This window comes from Seriola dumerili, unplaced genomic scaffold (genome assembly GCF_002260705.1).
Source record: "Seriola dumerili isolate Sdu_G_001 unplaced genomic scaffold, Sdu_1.0 BDQW01000290.1, whole genome shotgun sequence".
Lineage (NCBI taxonomy): Eukaryota > Metazoa > Chordata > Actinopteri > Carangiformes > Carangidae > Seriola > Seriola dumerili.
In genome coordinates, this window is record NW_019174545.1 from 3,294,600 (window position 1) to 3,315,406 (window position 20,807).

Genomic DNA, 20,807 nt, shown 5'->3' on the forward strand with positions numbered 1-20,807 from the left:
AACAGGTTATGGTCATAAACTGTGAGCAGTTCGACCAAAGAGGGATTTGTCTTTCTCAGATTTCAGGCAGTTTAATTTGAGAGATTTATACGGGTCTTCAGAGGTAAAAGTATCTAGTATTTCACAAGAAACAAAATTAGAGTTAGTTAGAAAGTTACTTAGAAGTTAGTTAGTTAGTTAGAAAAGTTAGGTAGAAAAACTTGTGTACCCGATTTCTATGTACTCATCAGATTTATATATTTACAATGTTGGGAACCAGTGGCCAACAGCTTCCACCACCATAAGATAAGCCACCTGCTATTTTTTCCACTTGTGACAGCACAAACAACAGAACATATTGAGATATGGATCCCACACCTGTCTACTACCAAGTTTAGTCAATTGTTCTCTTATCAGCTCTCAGCCCAAAGAATTTTCTCAATGTTTTTGCCTCTACCAACCATATCTCACTCATCCTTCTGACCCCAGATTGATACTGTGTTAATATACAACCGAGGAGGCAGGTACATTCCAGTCACCTCCCTTTATGTCTGAAGAGGTAGAGAAAGTTGCACAAACTCACACACCATCAACTGCAGCACCATTTGTTGGCATTCAAATTTGGAGAGGGAATTTATTCACATTATAGGTGCGTCTAACATCGTCTTATCCTGAGCAGGCACTAGAGGGATAAAACTAAAATATAAATAGCTCCTGCCTGATACCAGTGTCATCAAGACTTGGAAAGGTACAGAAATAAGAAGGAAAACGACACCTGGAAACTCCAATAAAAAGCAACAAGGGAGTGAAATGATCATGAATGTGAAAAAGCAGCTGTGGTCTCTGGCCCGGATAGTCCTGCCTGGGGTGGGATTTGCGTTGACGTGCATCGGGGCCTACCTGGTGTCCCAGCAGACCGAGTACCAACACACATGGAAGGTCATCCCAGGCTATATCGTCATTGTCTTCGGCTTCCTGGCCATGCTCGTCGGGGTCTTCTGGACCATCTGCCTCAGCATGAAGAGTAAGATATACCACAGAGGAAGACATGAACAGCACATCCACATCTACACTATTGAAAGGTAAAACCACCTGTGAGCACTGGTACTAACTCTTTCAAAGTGTTTCAGTGAACATGAAAAAGTTACCTAGTTTTGGAAAATATGGAATATTTAAGCACTTTTTTCTAAGTGATTATTTTTGCGCAATACTTACTATAACAATTGGAAAAAAGAAATAAAACTTTTTAAGTAAAGTTAGAAAAGTGTTTGCTTTCTGGAGGAAACTACAGAAAAAGTGTTTTTCTGGAAAACAAATAAAATGAATCTAATGCCACTAATGTATTCTCTGTATTTATCTCTGCAGACCAAGCTCCTTTCCTCCATCATATGAGGAGTCCCAGGGAAGCCAAGTCTCTCCTGATACAGTCCCTGAGACTGTGGTTGTGGTTGACGGAGTGGATGTTGTCATGGGTCTCGCTCCTCCGCTGTACAGCCAGGACAGCTCAGAGGCCCCGGACTGCACGTGGAGCTGGGAGCAGCCTCCGAAATACAGTCAGTTCGAGTGTGTTCAGCAAGAGCAGGGACAGGAACTAACTGTCTGAGAGAAAAGGGAGAAATGCTGATTATAGAAAGGCATGACTTCTAGACTGAGCTGAAAGAGAAAGTTCCAGAAGAAAATGGGAAAGGGCTTGTATTGCCGGATTGTATGGACCACAGAGTCGTGTTGACATCACCTGTGAGCCATGAATCTACACCCAGCGCCCAAACTCTGAACTCTAATGTCTGACCGGACTGCTAACAGGCCTGTTTCAGCCCAGAGGTATTAGTAGAGGAACAGTCTGTACAGTTAAACTGTGGTTTTGTGCTTATGTTACTCAAATGGTTTTGTCTCTGGTTTCCTAAAACAAGGACAAGCTTCACATTTGAACTGCAAAACTGTTGACAAATAACAGAGGACGATATTATTCCAGTTGGATCCATGGAAGTCTGAATGGACAGATGGATTTTTACCTGCACTGTAGTTCAATTTGTGAACTATTAAAATCAAACACTCCTGTATGTTTACAAGTATAATACCACTCTGTGTATAGAGGTGAGTGATGTTACCCCTGTCCTAGGGTTGTTTGTATTATGGAATAAAAATATCAATGTGCTAAACCTGCACTGTGTCATTATATTGCTTGTGCTCAAAATGTTTCTTCCTCAATGTTAAGGCAACCTTTGGAAGATTTGTTTTGCATTATAAACTATGACTTGTCACATTCATCAAGACCTTTTAGAATAATAGTCTTTAAAAAATCTTTTTTTACTGGGCAACCTGATTAAATTTTAAAATAGATTGAACCAAAATCTGAATTGTATATTTTAAAATTGACAAGTTCCTACTTGAAAAAAAGCAGTTTATAGTAACGAATCTGTAGTGAATAGTGTACAACAGACTGACTTGAACCAGGAATATTAAAATTACATGGACCTTGTCCTCAGGCCACAACAACATCCCATACATTAGTTTTATTTTTTGCCAAATTATATCTTTAACTACTGAGGTTGAAAACTTCTTTTGCAATGCAAACCTACTCAAGACGGCAGCATATAAAGCTGGTGGAAAAACAACATGAAATCAGACAGTGGACAAACCAATATATAAAACTTAATGATACTGAAATAAGATTAAATTAGGCTAAAAATGAGAATTTGTCAAATAAAAGTCCTTTTGTAGATTATTCCAAGTGGCTGGAGCAGAAAACATGGAGGCTGTCTTTCCAACATCTGCCCATACATGAGTGACAGCAGATATACAGTATGTCTGGCAATACTAGCTCATGATTACAAGATGGATTTTGTGAAATAAGTTTGCACATCTGTAATGACAGTCAGGCCAGAACGGCTTTACAAATAATAAAATACACTAATATCTAATTGGACATATGGACACAGAGCACAGTGAGTTAATGCTCTTAATTACAAATTTTAAATATTTGCAACTATGTCAGCGGCCCATTGAGTGTATTTGTATACTATGGCCCTAACTAAGGCCAATAATGCTCTGGCAAAACAAAGTCTTTTCAGTCTTTGCTGAATTTGTACATTTGCTGTGCATGACACCATGAGATTTCCTAACAAGCTGTTTCAATAGATTACATGTTCTCTCTGAAGCACACCTGACAGCTCAGTTGAAAAGTTCAACACAATAAAAACACTGGTGGAGCAAAATGTCCTGCACTAGTATGCAACTTTGCATTTTAATGCTCAAATGAAACAGGGGATTACTAACAGGAGCATATTCATCTACGCATGCCTCTACTTATTAGACATTAGTCTCTGAAACATGGACAATTTCAGCTAAACTGTCTTCTTAGCGACAAACTCAAAGGTGATAAACTGCCACTGATCCTCATCCAACCTCAGAAATAACCCATGACATTATAAAACAGTTGGATGGGGCAATAACCTGTAATGGTTGACAGGTAATGTCTGGCTGACTGAGTGAACACATCCTTGTGGATATCCACTGGCATATCCTCAACTCATAATGACGGCAATCGGTGTGTTTATGAGTTCCTGCTCTCGGTGTCTCATTCAGGCCGTATAAAGATCAACCCTCTTCATTTCTTATCACAACACAACAGCTTCGACACGTTTCACACTCCGTTCGAAAGCAGGTGCTGTACTTGGGAAACAAAAGCCTACTTTTCCTCCGCAATCAGCATGTGATATATAGTATCAGGATAACATGGTGCTCTTAATTATGAAGAATCTGTTTAATTAAAACCCAAAAATGCCTGAGGGCAAGCTCTCTCACTCTGATGTATTTTTATTTGTCTCCATTAGACCTGTCCGAATCAATTGAAAAAGCATCCACTACACACAAAAGAGTTTATTTGGATTAAAAAAAACAAATCAAAAAATGGTTATGTTGCATTCCCAAAGGCCTAAACTGACAAAATAAAGAAAACAAGTAAAACCATATTAGAATATATTTTTCTTCTTCATTCCTGATCTTGCTATGTTACCATTATTATACATTTTGATTTCCCTGTCCTTAGGTAGTAAACATGAGTGTGACTACTCCCCACTTCATAGAGCTTTAACTTCATTTCATATCAAACATTTCAATTCACATCACTATGTCATATAAGTTGTGATGCAATGCCGCTTTTATTTTACACTTTGAAAAAATTATTACGTCTGCATGAAATGGTTGAAAAGAAAAAAAAAACCACTGTGACGTACTGTATATGAGAGGATGGGTACAAGCAATATGAAAAGTGAACACTGCACTGTTATACAAAAACAGCGTGAGTTAAAAAATGGACAACTCCTTTTAGGCTCCCTCAGTCAATATGTCTCGATAAAAGCAAGGCACAAACATTAAACGTCATTCTGCACATTGATAACTGGTTTACTGTTGAGATAATTAAATAGCCTCCCTGGTTTAAACACTGACACTATGCTAAGTTCTCAATATAGTGGTCAATAAACAATTGAGATAATTGTGCAACATTAATTTTCTTGTGGGGAGATAAACTCCTGCATTAAGCACCCTCAGTTTAGTCATTTCTTTAAAAAGAAAAATGAAAAATGAACCTGAAGTTACAGAGAAAGCATGTTTAAAGCATCACAAACATTTTTTGGGGGGGGGGGGGGGGGGTTATCTGTGTGAGCAGGTAGATGAATGCGCATGTGTGTGCATGCATGTGTGTGTTTTCCCGCTTGCTCATGTGATGACGTTGGGGCCACGGCGGCCTGTCCTCTCATGGATGTTGGAGAGCTTCAGGGCAATGGCAATGAGAGGACCCAGCACCACCTGCAGTGAGAAACATAGAGAATTTTCAGCAACGATCATTCACCAGTGACGGATGATGTTTTGAATCAAGCGGGGAGGAATGTTTGGCGTGTTTATGTATCATTACAAATTCAGGGAGTGTTTCTTTCATGATCAGAATGTTTTTTGAACTTTAAGGTTGAGACCCCGACTGGCTAATCAATGTCTGTAGCCGTGACCATCTGCTAGCATGCAGCAATTCACTCTCAGTCCATAACAAAATATCAAAAAATCTTTGAAACTGTCAGTTGGGAAGATGTTCCTTGCTAGAGGGGAAGAAGATAAAGGACATGATACCCGAAAATGACAATGTATAGCTTTTTTTTGGCATTGTTCTGTCTCAGTTTTTTAGTTTGAGTATTGTTGTACTGCTTCTGTGTATTGTTTGCATTGTTTGCACCTCTGACCAATGAGTTTCTTTCTTTGGATGAGTTGGACAACATAAATGTGATTTGATTTTTTCATGGCAGAAAAAAAATTAGATTATGACACTTATATTATATTTCAATTTATATTCCAACTCTATATTATAAGCACAGCAAGAAAAAAGCAACAACTTGCCACTAAGAGACTATGACCATGAGAACACTGATCTTAACATCTAGCCTCTCACTGAGTTACAGTTGTTGAGCACTTCATCAACAGACATCGACCTGGTCTTTGTTTTCTTGTGCACATATACTGTATGGTAGATATGATGTGAGATAAAACAGATAGTTAAACAGTTTCCAGCACCAGTAACCTGGTGTGGTGCTTGCGCTATTAAAACTGTGTGAACGTGCATGTACGGAGGATTTTACAGAGGCATCAGCCTAGATTGTGAACCACTTCTTGTTACTCGTTATAGATAATTCATTCATAAAATGTCTGCAACAAGAACACTTGGGTGCAATAAAGAAATTAAGTATGAGGGAATGCTGAGTTGCGCCATGACAAGTGTTTAAACTAGATCAGGTGCAGAAAAATAAACATAGAATGAATGAAGACTGAGAACAAGTTACAGTTTATACTACACAGCATGTACAGTATATCAATCAATATATCAATGTATTTGTTCTGCGCATGTGCACGGCACATGTCACTAACATTGCTTATGACTTGACTCAGGAGTTTTGTGTTATGGTGTTATTTTTAACCCTTCATAGCACAGGGTTGTGTGATGGAATACAACTCACATCCCAACACATTACACAGCATAAACATACAAACACAAGTACAATGTGAAACTTGATGATATCATCGTTTAGGCTTTAGACTCTGACACTGAAACACACACACAGTATGCAACTGTGCTGCTCAGCTCAGTGGTGTATATATAAAAGTATTTGCGGTACATTTAATCTGGCCTAATGAGCATGTTGGCTAATCTTGTGCGTCCTCTCAGGTGATTTATGTGCGTCGGGTAAGGGGCAGAATGATTAGGAATTTATTATGATTTTATTATTTATGATCTAGTATTAATGACAGATTGTTCAAGGGTTCAGTGAAGGTTCACACAATGGGGACAAGGAAAATAAAATGTTAACATTTGGGCTATACCAGTTGAAATATAGCAGGTTAAACAATATTTGTTTTTATATTAATGAACAATAGGTTAGCCAGAGGAATGCTGCTGTGTTGTGGTCAGTGTTTAAAAAATGAACCCTTTTCATAGGCTACACAATGGAGGTCTAATCCCTGGCTTTTTTACCACTGTGATGTTAATTTTGCTGTCCCCTGATATTTTCATTCTGGCTCCCAAAGGAAATGTAACAACTTTAATGTTAAAGTTTTCATTTTATGACACCACAAAGTCAGACATTACTGGTTGTCCTTTGTCCCTTTTGTCCTTTGATTCAGAAAATACAGGCAAAGCTCGGTCAGGAGGCCAAACCTAAATGAGGCTGTCCAGCCATCATGACTGCATCTTTACAGCCCCTGGGTACTCGCTATTCCAACATCGATAGCCAAACTAGAAGGTTGTGTTCCTAATCACTCCAAAGTCTACAGGTCAGTCAGCGTCAGTAGTGTCACAACGTAGATCAAAACACTTCAATGCAGTTGGCTTCTGAGGTGGTGAGCACAAAACAAGGCATGATGGAAAGTAATAACACAACAAATCTGTTGTAAAGACATGAAGGAAATAGAAATTTCATGCCAAAATTATGAACACTAAATGAAAACAGCAGAGATGATTGATATATAACATACGCCATCTGAGATAACTTCTGCTATTGTTTAATATCAGTCAATAAAGCTAAGATAGTATTGGTTTTTATAATGACAAATCTGTGAGTATCTACTACTAAATGACTCATTTTACAGACTCTAGCCACTCATAGACATTATATACACACACACACACACAAGATAAGCACACAGACACACCATCACACCCTCTCTGTACCTGTGTCTCCCTGCTGTGTCTCTCAGGGTCTCTCTCAAAGCTCTCGGCATAAATGCGGATGATGGCACCCATCCCGCCGCCGCTCCCGCTCATCCGAAACACCAGGCGCGATGCATCGGTGAAGATGATCCTTAAACCCTGGAAACATACAAACCAAAACAAAATAATGACAAACGCTGACCACACAACAACAGAGCCAAAAGAGACTAAATTAAATTCCATTGTTACTTTCACCAAGACTAAACAAACAGCCAGTTCCTTAGTGTTCAGTTTATAATTATATGCACTGAAGAAATGCAGCTCATTTAATGCCTGTGTACTTACCCAACAAAAGTTTGGTACATGAGCTTGTTATATTACCAAATGACTGATGGTTTGGCATGAAGATATTCTGACAGCATGAACTGAATAATCTTACTGGCTCTGTATACTAAACTAAATTTGCAATTTCATTCTACATGCCACATACAACATAAATGATGATGAGCATGAAATTCATCATACAATATAAATTTTTAAATATCAGACAATTACTATTGTATTAAGTATTAAAAGTTTATCCACTCTTGATTATTCATTAGGTCCCAAATATGCAAATTGGTGATACTGACAAAATAACAAATTACTAGAAGGGCACTCAGAAAACGCAGACCTCTGCCAAGGCCAATGACAAACAGCATGCATCAGACTTCAGAGAAAAAAATTCTAATTGATAGCAAATGATCCGTATCTGCCTCAAAATTTAATGGGTTCTTCCAGCAAGTTCTGTGCAAATTGACGCAATACTTTTTACATAATCCTGCTGAAATAAACGCACAGGGGTGAGAACATAACCTCCTCGGTGGAGGTGAAGAGTTCTTTAGTGCGCAGTAACTGCAAACATCCACTAGATGTCACTAACATTGTGTGTATTTCTGGGACTTCAAACAGGATTCCTTTACAGTGCACACCACAACATGCTTGTATCCAAAGCAGTACTGTCTATGAAGTTATGTAAGGTCATAAATACGCCAGTCGTCAAGTGTTAATTTCAAGGGTGATTCTTGACCATTTGTTTCAGGAGCTCATCACGTTTGTGTTTCCACGGTTCCTGATTAAGAGCCTCCACAACCTCCACGGTTAACTTTGAACTTAACCTCAACATTTTCAGGAAAAACAGGATACTGTTGCGTTGGGGTAACCAACTACAGCTCTCGCTAGCTGACGTAAGGAAGATAAGACTCTTTGAGTAATGAATGTGTGATGACTCTTATCTGTCCTACATTCCACAGCGCCTCTTTCCTTATCCCATTAGAGCGAAAGACAAGCTCAAGGGAAAAGACGGCAATATGTTTTGAGAAAAAACAAGGAGCATGTATAAGAGAAGTCATAATGGTTTTCATAAAACACGCCCTGGATACATATACCTTGAGTGACTCTGCTGTAATGGTTCTAAGTACTGCTGTCAGAATATTCATGTTCATCACTAAAAATGTACTACATGTCTTCATATTGACAAATGCTGTGTAGTTTCTTTTAAGAACAGTACAGAGGGATTTTACGAACTATTATAGCAGTAAAAAGTCAAGTGGGTGCAGCACCCCAGTACAACAGTAACCCCATCTCAGATTAATAGCTGTTAACCTCTTCATACTCAGCTGCATTTTTATAGACCGTTGCACTAAAAGGAAAAGTAACTCTACCACCACTCGCCTTCCTCCTAATCTGAGTTTGGCGAGGGAGGATAACATGTCAGAGTCCGGGTGAGGAGAGACAGTGATAATGAGAGATGTCCGTCCGCCTGTCTGTCTGTCTTTCTATCTGTGAGTATGTCAGCTCATCTCTAACAATAGAGTAGCGGTTATCAGGAGGCTGTTAGAAACAATGTCCACTGCAAAGCTCAGAGGCCCTGAGTGGACCACATACCAGCCACAGTGTGTCTGTGCGTCTGTCTGTCTAATGTTCAATGCTCAGTAACTTCATTTTTAATCAAAACTAACTTAAGACCTGAAACTGTTTCCCTATATAAATATTATTATGCCTTTGGGATGATTGTTTTCTGTGAAAACAGCTTATAAATTTTCAGTAACTACAAAATTGAACTAGAACTCCTACTGATTTCTGGCTTTGCCACAGAGAGAAAGCCAAGCAAGCTCACTTTGTTAGAGGAAGATCGCTATCTGGGGAGAAAACCTGGGCTAGCTTTAAGTACATTGCATTCGGACATTATTCAAAACCTCTTCAATAATTTCACATTATGGTATGTTGTGGCATTATGCTACAATTCTTTTCTTTTTTTTTTTTTGCCAAACTGAGCAATCAGGGGAGAATGGCCTTGATAACAGAGGTGACCAAGAACCTGATGGTCACTCTGGCTCCAGAGATCATGTGTAGAGATGGGAGAAACTTCCAGAAGGACTTCTAAAAATAGACCTGAAAATAGATCTGAAAACACACATTGTGTCGGCAGATACTACATTTTCAAAAGTAACCCAAAAACAGAGTATGCAGGAAGGTATTACAGGTTCTATGGCAATGTTTTTTATCTATCCGTCTATCTGGAAGATATGCAGACAATGTAGAATGAATTCAGTAGTCAGCTACAAAAGGCTGCCATGTCACTACCGTGTAAATCCCCCATACTTTGTCTTGAGTGTGTGTGTGTGTGTGTGTTTGTGTCTATGTGCCAGCTTTCCCCCCTTCAAACACACTCGCAGTGGAGAGACTGCAAGTGAGACGACAGCTGATATAATTCTGTCCTGGGAGGAATGTGTACTGTAATAACACACACTGGTGCGACTGAGGATTTACCAGTGAGGTTAAATCACATTTTGGGGTGACTGACTAAACTAGCTGTGGAGCTGCTGTAACCATGGTAACACGGTGGAGTATTCACAGTGGGACAGCGAGAGATGTTGTCCCTCCTTTACGCTATTAAGACATGTAAGGTGAAGTTGACGTACAAAGTTGCGGGCAAACACAAGTGTGAACACATGTAGGTCATGCAAGTGTGCGTGTGTGCGTGCGTTTGCTTGCCTGCGTGGGTGCGTGAATGCGTGTGTGTGTGTGTGGGTCTGTGTGGTATTAGGTGGGGCACAGGCTAAGAAGTGTCGACGCCAGGAATGAGTTTCCACACATTTCTGGGCAGAACAGAGGGAGTCAGCTGGGTAAACTTAACAGAGATTGAGGGGGAGGGAGACAGGGAGGTTATAGTGACCGAGGCAGTTATCAGTGTATGTTGTGGGGCAGTGTGCTGTATGTCATGTGTCTTTGTATGCATATGTTTACAGTTTATAATGGAAGATAAACTGTCATGTCCAAACATGGAAACTCTCTGATGAGACAACACTGAAGCTCAGTGGGTGGTCTGGCTCACGAGCAGCTGACGAATGTGTATGAAAGAGAGCGAGACGGAGAAACTGTGTGATTGCGAGTGTGCAGTGTCTTCAGGCAGACTTGACATGGCATGAACCAGCTCTCGGCCCACACTTTCTAGTCCAACTCAATTTAATGACAGGTCCGGGGTCTGTGCAACATTTCTGATTGGTCCAGCTGCTATTGGATAAGGCAGCCACTCCCAGTTTTAGGTCAGGACTGTTGTATTAGACTGCATTAGTTTTAGCAAGGTGTACACAATAAACTTCCAACTGAGTGTATAGATTTAAACCACCACCACACCTTCATTCTTATCATGATGCTTCTTTCCTTCCTTAAGACAAAATGTGAAGCAGAGACACTAAGCTTTGAATCAGTACTTACAGAAATGGCCAACATATATGCCAATATGATATATCTGTGATAAACTAATGCTGATCAGCAATCAAGTTTCTGGTGGTTATTGCCACCTGAATGTTAATGTGAGTGTTATTTAGTATTCTAAACATAATAATCATTGGTAACTTCCCATGTAGGCTGCCCTCAGAAGCCATTTTGAACTTGCCACACACATACACAGGGTGAATAACCTCTCTCAGGGGAAGCAAGTACACCATAATATACTAATTTCACATTTCAAGCAATCATAGGTCAATCTGAATTCCATAAATCAAAGTTACACTTTTTGGGTTAGATTTCCTTCTCAAGTGTTCAAAATGACTGTTGCACCAGGATGCACCAATTCTCTTACAGTGCCAGTTTCAATATCTAAATTCAGAGTATCTGCCAATACCAAATAGCAGATCTGATACCAGTGCTTTTTTTACTTTTACAAAGAAACTATATGTTTAATGCGGATACTTGAACTGCTTCATAAAATTAGTATTCTTGTCGACACCAACCCGGGCGTATTGGATTGGTGCAACCCTTAAATCCTGTATCACTTCCTGTCCTCCCTACTCATTTCTACGTGTCCGACTCTGTCATGTAAAATCCTGCATTCTTCCCAGACTGACCTGGTTTCGAGCCACTGCTCCATCCACGGGGTCGATGTACTCATAGTTGTCGGCTCTCTCCACACTGTATATGTGGTCTCCCACAGCAAACTTCTGGCTGGTGAATGCTTTATCTGAGATTACTCCTTCCAGATCCCTCATCAAGTAAAAAGCTGCACGAGGATCCAGGCCTTCGTAGTCAAACCTGACAATCACAAGGCACACAAACAGAAACACGCACACACACACACACAAGCAATGAAACCATATCTAACATAAGAAAGCAATGAGAGGAAAAACTTTGTAATAAAGGAAAAACTTTGTTAGCGTTAAAGAAAATTGTCTTATTTTTTCTCTGATACGTTTTCAAATTGGTTTAATGTACAAATAGCTTAACTATAATGGCTATATGATGACAGATGTTTGTGTTTTGCAGACTTTTTGGTCATCTCTTGCTCGGCCTGACCTGTATGTCCTCTCCAGCTACGTGTTGTGGGAAATGTTCATCAGTTTAGAGAAGCTCTCTGTGGGAACATGAAAAGCTGCAGCAACTGTCAGTGGGAACACTGACTGCAGTAACTATCTCTGACGCTCACAGGGGAGAGGTTAAAATAAGAACGAGTGGCAACCAGTGAGGAGAGGCTAGAGGAGAGATGGATGAAGGTGAAGGCCTGGGAGACATATTTGGCTTCGGTAGGGATAGAGGGGATTGAGACTTTTGGGGAAAGGGAATCATCGAGTCAATCACAGGCTTTTTCAGATTCACATAAATTCAAGATTTCATGATTCAAACAAGGAAAACGGCTCCATGATTAAAACAAGGATAGACCAATAAAGAGATTTCTTAGCCGATTACCTGCAGAAATAGTTGCGTCCAAACTTGGCCCAGTGCTCTCTCACGATCTGCTCCACACCCTGTTTCCTGGCCGCCATGATGGACAACCACACCAGCACTGACCACAAACCATCTTTCTCACGAATGTGGTCTGAACCTAGAGGAGAAAGAAACGCACAAAAATATCGCAGCTCTTGATAAGCCTCTCATACAGTGTGGAACTGAACTGAGGTGATGAGAGATAACATATAACCATGACGTAACTGTGCTGTGTGCAGAGAGTTGTTAAGACACCCAAAACTTCAGTTTTTAGGATGTATGAAAAAATGGTTGGCAGCCCTTTAGATTAGCTTAGCACAAATGGAAACAAGGTGGGGCAACTGGCCTGGCTCTATTTAAGTCACAGCTTCTAACCAATAAATAGTGTAGCATTTAACCTCCCATAGAACAATCAAGACAAAATGAGATGGTTAGTGAGCTTTAGAGGTACTGGTAGGTGGATATCTTTTATTTATCTTTGGATGGAGTCAGGCTAGCTGTTTCCCCCTATTTCCAGTCTTTATGCTAAGCTAAGCTAACTGTGTCCTGGCTCGGGCTTCATACTTAACGGACAGATATGAGAGCGGTAGCTATCGATCAAAGTAAGATAACAAATGTGTGTTTCTGTGTGAAGAAAGAACAGAAAACTGGAGCTGCAGAGTTTCATCAGAACCCTCGTGGAAAAAACTTATTTTCTTTTTTGCAAATTTACTAATTACCTCATAACAGGGTTGGATTCTTAACATATTACAAGAAGCAAATGTAAAAATGAAGGTCATTTTGGCATAGTATTCATCTCTAATGTAACAGAAGGTCCAACCACTTGGGCTTGGAGATGTACCTCATACAAATAATCTCTCCCTCTCCCCACTCAACAAACACATATATACACACAAACATAGGAGTAAATCCCACCCTTTATCAGTCTCCTTCATTGGGGAGCTATCAGTCTGTTCTCAAAGACAGCTGCACAGTAAAGGTATCTGTTAAGGGGACACTCTGACATTTCAATTAGATGAATATGTTAGTAATGTTTCCCTTTCAAGAGATTGAAGTGGAAAATGGACTGAGCTGTTTGGTATCACTTTATTTTAAAATACATCTACATATATTTAACAGAAAAACAGGAAGATATTATGTCTCCTTTTTATAGCATATATAACTCTATACTATTGTTTTCACCACCAAACACTGTCCACAAGAAGTGAACTTCCTAGGTCTGTGTCCAGCTGTAGCATTATACAGCTGCTAGGAAACTGACTGTTGTTATTATCTAATCCCTGTGTCACTGTCGGTCTCCCTGCGTCTCACACTCTCCACCAAGTTTGGTACAAATCAGTTCGTTACCTTTTTCCTATTCCTGCTGACAATCAAACAAACAAAGCAACAAACACACATACAGACACAGGTGAAAAGAACCTTGTTGGAGGAGGTAATGATTCATGCTGTGTACGTTTGAATAAGTGTGTGAGAGTTAGTGAAAGCCAGGAGTGGTGTGCAGCTCTGATGATTTACTACTCAGGGCTCCGTCTGAGCTTTTGGCCTTACATGGCTAGACAACGAATAAGCTCCCATAGTCCTCTGCGCTCTCTGCTACTTCCATTTCTCTCCTCCTTGTCAATACTCCTCATATTTGGACTCTCCCAACTCCCTCTCCTCTCTTTCCTACAATCTTCTCTTGTCTTCTGTCCTGTTCACACCCGCAAACATTTTTCTTCTCAACTTCTCAAACTTTGCGTTTTCAAATTCATATATACCACTGCCGCTGGAGGCCTGTCCGCATGTTGAAGTGATTCAGGGAGCCCCCGTCTCCTTTTATAGCAGAAGAATGGGGATTATTTACACATGCAGTCAGGGTCACAGCCCTCACATCTATTACAACACTGCCTGCAGCTACAGGCAGCCGGGATGCACTGCTTACAACTCTAAAACTGGCTGGTGAGTGTGAGGAAGAGAGGGGAATAGGTAAATTGTGATAACTTTCTTTCAGCTTTGAAGGGAAATGATGATTTCATAAACACGTGTATATAATTTTTGTAGTTTTGGCCATCATTCTTATCTGTAATAATAACACTGTACTCACACAACACTGTGGCTACACTGCTAAAAAAAAGTTTTCAAAGCAAATTATCAGAATTATTACACAAACAAATAACTTTCCAGAGTTGTAAAATCCTGTCTTTATTTTGTCTTTACTGTTGTGCAGTATTTTTCTAACATATGGATCTACTCTTCAAACCAAGCTTTCTGGATTGAATTCCATTGTCCCACAGTACCTTAATCAAAACTACCAATGCAGCCATCTGAGCGCTCAGCTGCAACCTGTCTGACCGTTTCTTTCCCCATTGGACTTCATTGTAGTGTGGTGCTGTGTTCCCAGATCTCTGAAATCAGTTTGGTGAGTAAAATGTTATCATAACCAATGTTAACCAACATTAACGATGGCCAACACTATGAAAATAAGAGCCAAGTTGTAACAACATGCAATTTCACTCTAATTATAATGAAAAGCTGAGTGGACACACGTGCTGTTTGAATGTTTCAGCAAGTCCCTGCTGCATATTGAGCTAGCAGCAGCTGGCTGGTGCAGTCCTCTAATGATGGCCTTGTTCGCAGGCACCTCAACAACAGTTGCCGCTGAGGGGAGGGGATTTCTCAGTCACACACCCGCTCACATTTTCCAAGCTGGTACAGGGGTGCGAATCAGTGACCTTCTACCCACATTCAAACAGGCTACTGCTGCGCTGTCTCTGTATTTACTGGATACATTTCTGTATTGATGACATTCAGCATTCACAAATCTGTCCTCATGGATGGAGGGCTGTGTTGTTTGGATTGCGAGTGAGTGTGCTAGCTCATACCTGTCCCAAAGCTCTCCTCCCCGCAGAGGGAACAACGCCCAGAATCCATCAGGTTCCCAAAGTACCTCCAGCCTGCCGGAGTCTCATACAGCGCCAGTTTCATGGCTTTGGCTACCCTACAAACAGGCAGAAAGAAAGAGAGATAAAAAAAAAACAAACAAAACAAACAAAGCTGGAGACAATCTTCGTCTACTTCACGCTCACAAAAACACACTGTATTTTATCTCTGTCTAATATCTCACGCCAGCCAGTTTCCCCAGTTCTGATAGAAAGATAAGCTTACAAACAATCCTCTGACCTTTGAAATAAAGCAAACCAAATGCTGTGTGACAAGCTTGATCTGCCAACAGCTCATCCAATAATTTAATAAGTTGAACGCAGCGAGAACAAAGTGAGTTAACCTTTTAGCTGATGTTTGCTTTGAACCTGAGCCATGTACTTACATAGGGAGAGGAGGAGAGGGAATGTGCATGTGTGTGTACGTATGTGAATACATGTGTATGTTGGAGGGATAAAGGTGCAGACAGCACTATATGTGGGAGGAGAGGGAGTGCAAAGAAATGGACTCGAGGGGAAAAGAGCAAAGAAAAAGATCTAATAAAGCTGTGCAAATTTTGAAAAGGCTGGATACAATGGAATTACAGCAACATCAATATAAACAGGTATATTTATAGAAAAGGGTTGAAACATATGGACAAAAATGGAAATAACATTTAAAATGACAATATTATTAAATAACAAACAAAATCTGCAGCAATTAAAATAATTAGATCTTGGCACAAAGTACTTTGTCATTGGGCCAAAGTCCCTCCCCTTCTTCATGCTATAGCCTCTGTTCCGCTTGCATCAACTAAATATCTGAAACACGTTCATGGGGTTTTGTGTCTGCTCTCTAAACTAAACATGCTATTATAACCATGACGATTTACATTCAGTATTAACATTTGAATCAGCCATTGGCACAGTGTCAAAGCCTCATAGGTAAGGTCACAGCTATCGTTAAGGACACTGAGGTCATGTCCTCAGTTTTGTTTCTGGAAACTGAAGGTTTTAATTACATATGGAAGAGTTTACATTCCACAACATGGTGAGTTTATTAAAGCTGACATAACGCTTTTTTAGAGCCAGTGTTTTTAAAAGGTGCTATAGATAAATATTTTTATAATAACAATGGATCAAATGACCACTTGTATGTGAAAGGAGTTGCTCATAATGTTGAACCAACGGAGAACAATCACAGACTCTGCAGTTCTCCTCAGCTGTATGGAGCATTTCTGCAACTTCATTGTTTTGGTTCACTCTCAATGCTCTCGTACACTACCTGTCCACAGGTTAGACAAACTTAGCGCCTAGCCGGTGAACATAGTGGAGGATTTAGAAGCTAAACAGGACGCCATAGATTTATCAGTTTGCCAAAATAAATGCTTAAATTAATCATTTATTTTAGGTTTGAAGCCAACTTTTTTTAAGGTATAACAGGAATATGAATAATTGTGTATTTCTTCACCAGACTTTTTTTCTGAAAGTGTGGAGAGGGCATCAAAACAGCATTGAGACAATTGTGAATTGTGAAATTTTTGAAGATTCTTACAAAATAATTATAATTATATCATTAGAATCATTAGGTTCTAATGTTTCACTGTACGGTACATTATTAGATACATATTATCTTTGATTATAAACAAAATAACAAAGCAATATGTTTTAAAATCATGAAACAAACCCTCTATGAGAAAATCCATTGAGCCTCCAGGAGAGAGGGCCGGGATTTTTATATTGTATTATAAAAGTTACTATCCCAAGCCTGCTTGCAGAGATGTTTAGTTGCCCAGTGTCCTTGTTATTCCCCACAAATCACTCGTCAACCACATCATCCACGCCTCCTCGGTGACCACCACAAAATGTAAACACAATTCTTAGGACTCCACCAAGAAATAATGGACAAAATACCCAATACAAAACAGTTGTTGCTCCCAAAGAAACAAACATGTAGAAATGTCAAGCTCACGTGCAATATGTGTGGATGTGAGTAGGACTGAAGGTTTTTAAGTGGTGGTACACATGTCCACACAATCATCATGCACATAAATAAACCCCACAAAGTGTTCAGTACAGTTGTTTACATGAGGATGGGATAAATTACCAAATAAGAGTAAACCAGCTTTATTCCCCTCTGGGGAAGAAAGAGCTGGAACGGAAACCCGGGCATTCCTAAAAGAAAAAAGAAAAGCTGGCCTTCTGACGAGCTTTTGACGTTTTAAATGGCACGTCCGCGGCCAACACAAGCATTGAAGCTGAGCCTATCAGTGCTCAGTTTTCAAACAATGCTGTAAAAACGCCTGGACAAAGTGGCTGGGAGAGGACTGAGAATCGTGTTTTCTCAAGTTTGATGATTGCACCAGCTGAGCTTTAACTCAACAACAGTGATGACCAAAGCACAAACAACAAGCAAGTTCAGCCTGGTCTTTTTCTACACTTCCACTTATGATACGACACTCTTCAAACAAACAGTAAGAAATGAATGTTTTAGATCCACTAGTACAAGTAATGGATGTACTTGATTCTGAAGACTGCGCATAATTAAAATAAAAGATATCTACACATTGCTAAGCAAGAGAAGACATCACAGATTAGCATGTTGAGATGTCAGTCACGTAATATCAGAATTCTCTTTTCATTTGGAGTATTGAGGCATTTTTTGCTTCAACCAAACACATAAGGTTTTGGTATAATACACGCATAATCAAACACAAGCATATTCAAACAGATACAGTACACTGTCTCAGCCAGCCAGACCCAGTGGATGCTGCCTCCCTCTCCACAGGCTTTGCCAAAACAGAAAAAAAGTTGGCCGATGAATATGACCAGAGACACAAGGAATGAACTTGGAAGGTTTCTATTTAGGGCTGTAATCCCCCCGTGTGTAGGTGTGACCTCTCAGCTGTGAGGCTCTATAGTCTATCAATGTCCACTTTCTCACACTAGTAAGGGCCAGAATTTGGGCAAAGTGTGAATGTGTTGTCAAGTGTCTTTGTCGTATAAAACACAACATTTTTGTTCTGAAACAAAGTTTCTAACAAAGTTTTTAAATGAGGGCTGACAGCATATAACTGTGGAAGCTGAGGTGTGCCATCAGATAATATATATTCTTTTCAATCTGAATTGATGCACTGAGAAAACCATTCATAAAATGATTCATAAAAATGTACATATACAAATTTATACAAATGAATATCAATGTTATTAAATGTGCCAATTAATGATTCCAGCTGTCTTTAAAAGATTTATGAATCACTTAATTTTGAATTTAATTAACAGAGCAATTTTAAAAGGGATTTTAAAACAGTTCCACTAGTGCGAAGCTCTATACGTAGTTGTTTTTTTGACAATTCAGACTAACCTGAATACTTTGAGAATGAAGACTTAATCAAACTATATTTCTGAGATTTGTTTGCTTTTACTTTTACATATAAATCTTCTAAGATGCCTAATGCATTGAGCAGGTCTTGTCTATCCTGCACTATCTAAGATAATCAATGCTTTTTTTTTTTAAGGACTGAACAAAACTGCATCAGGGACTGAGACTACTGTGTAAAAAAAAAAAAAACGTTTTCTGCAACACTGCCTGTAAGATGAAATGAAACTGAACAGGGTCAAAGAAGGTCAGTCGTTTGAATGATTTGGATGATTTTTGCCCCCATAAGGTGAAGAGCAGACAGAGATTTCTTAATTGGGCTCAGCTACGTCTCCCTTACATCATGCTCATCCTCTGAACTCCAGCCTCTGGGTGAAAAACTTACACACAAACTGATGCACACACACTTACAATATTATTTCACAGTCAATAAACACACGCCTGCATAGACTAATCGAGTGTCTCCCTCGTTTTCTCTGTCTCTCTGTCTTCTTGTGTTTATCTCTCTAACTTGTGCACCAGTAAACACTGAGGAGTACAGTGAGCAATGAGGTTTCCAGAGTGAAATATTGCCAGCTTTTGGCCTTGGCTTGATATTTTACCAAACATAGCATGTAGTGCCCTCACTCCTCACCTCCCCCTCTGAAGAGAGCACAGCCTGGACTTGAAAACTTTACACTGGCATTGAGACAAAAAGCACAGCATGCTGGAGCTTTTCTTGGGCTTGAAATGTGAAGTCTTCTTCACCTGAACCCAAACCCTCACTGGACAGCACAGAAATTCAATACACTGAAGCTGTTGCCATGGTGATCAAAATGAAAATAAAGTTGAGATGACTTCTCTAAATGGTCATAGCTGTTACCTATTGTTTCGTGGAATCATCAAAGTACCTTTCTGACATCAGTTCAAAACAGTTTTCTAGGCTTTTCCAACGCTGTGTCAAAATATATTTACCATTTAATAATATTATATCAGGTGGAAAAGTGTGCGTGTATTGTAAATGTTTAACCTGGCTACCTTCTGCATCTTGCCTCCTACCAAAATACTGGTGCATAACACAACATCTCAGCCTGATGACAACTCTTCAGTTTTTCTTAGTGGGTTTTTTTCAGCATTTCTCCATTTTTTGAAATGAACTCAACCTTGGCAGAATTACAAGGGAACACATGTCCTGCCCTATCGAAACTGGTGTGGTATGGTCCCGTTGGGACAGCGTTAAATTAAACACAGGAAAAGCTTAAGATCCATCCCAATTCTATAACAGCAAATCCCAACCACAGATACATGTACCTCAGGGAGTTACTGGCAGGTACTGTAAGTGGTTAAAACTACTGCACAGAACATACCACTCAGTTGTGATGTGATTAAGAGTATGTGAAAAGGAAGTTGAAATAAAAAGCTCAACGTAATGGATAAATGTTTGCAAGTGGCAAGTGGTTTTAGTATGAATGCAAACTCAACCAAACCTACTGAAGAAACACCTATTTTAAAATGGATTTAAATGAACACACATGGAACAAGAACTTGGTCTTCGTTTGATGGAGGTGGGGCGGGGCGGGGGGGGGGGGGGGCACTTGAACTACTCTGATATGGATGTGGGGTACATTTGACATAAAGGGTTGGGAGCTGCTGCTATGTTATAGCACAATAAGTCCTTGATGCCAAATTATTCCAAGCTGACCCTCTTTCTTGAGCTGCAACCTCTTACATCTGTTTCAAGCTGTTGGGTTTATTGTTTCTTGGTTTCTTTTCCTATTGCTCACTCCACCAAAATATTATGAGAAATATCATACAAATACCAATGGGCATGTAGGATGAAAATTAATCCATAAAAAAGCACGCCGTGTGGTAGTAGCACATCTTGTCATACTAGGCCTTAAGCACTAGGAGTGATAAAGAGACACTAAGACAACCTAGTAACCAGCACAACAGCCATAAAACAATAAAAAAATATTAAAGTCATTGCGGATAAAAGCATCTGCCAAGTGAGTAAACGTAAATATAATGTAATAAGAATTCTGACTTCATCCTGGTAACACATCAGTGGCTCAGCCCTCTCTTCTCCCTACATCCTCCCATCCCTGGAATGGTAAAGGAGAGGCAATGTTTCCTTTAG

At 39.7% G+C, this 20,807-nt stretch overlaps 2 protein-coding genes across 2 annotated transcripts in view; one reads left to right on the forward strand and one right to left on the reverse strand.

Annotated features, from left to right (window-relative positions):
* Window positions 1–795: 795 nt before the first annotated feature.
* On the forward strand, window positions 796–1,582 carry tmem252 (transmembrane protein 252). Its single transcript, XM_022757617.1, has 2 exons — window positions 796–1,061; window positions 1,345–1,582. The coding sequence occupies exons 1-2, from the start codon at window positions 796–798 to the stop codon at window positions 1,580–1,582; spliced, it is 504 nt and encodes a 167-aa protein (XP_022613338.1).
* A 3,042-nt stretch (window positions 1,583–4,624) lies between these two features.
* Window positions 4,625–20,807, reverse strand: part of pgm5 (phosphoglucomutase 5) — a 27,257-nt gene continuing 11,074 nt past the window's right edge. The window contains exons 7-11 of the mRNA XM_022757730.1: window positions 15,277–15,392; window positions 12,398–12,533; window positions 11,563–11,746; window positions 7,193–7,330; window positions 4,625–4,788 (exon numbers count right to left, since the gene is read on the reverse strand). Of these exons, the coding sequence (XP_022613451.1) occupies window positions 4,699–4,788; window positions 7,193–7,330; window positions 11,563–11,746; window positions 12,398–12,533; window positions 15,277–15,392 (664 nt within the window). The 3' untranslated portion in view covers window positions 4,625–4,698. The remainder of the gene's footprint in view (window positions 4,789–7,192; window positions 7,331–11,562; window positions 11,747–12,397; window positions 12,534–15,276; window positions 15,393–20,807) is intronic.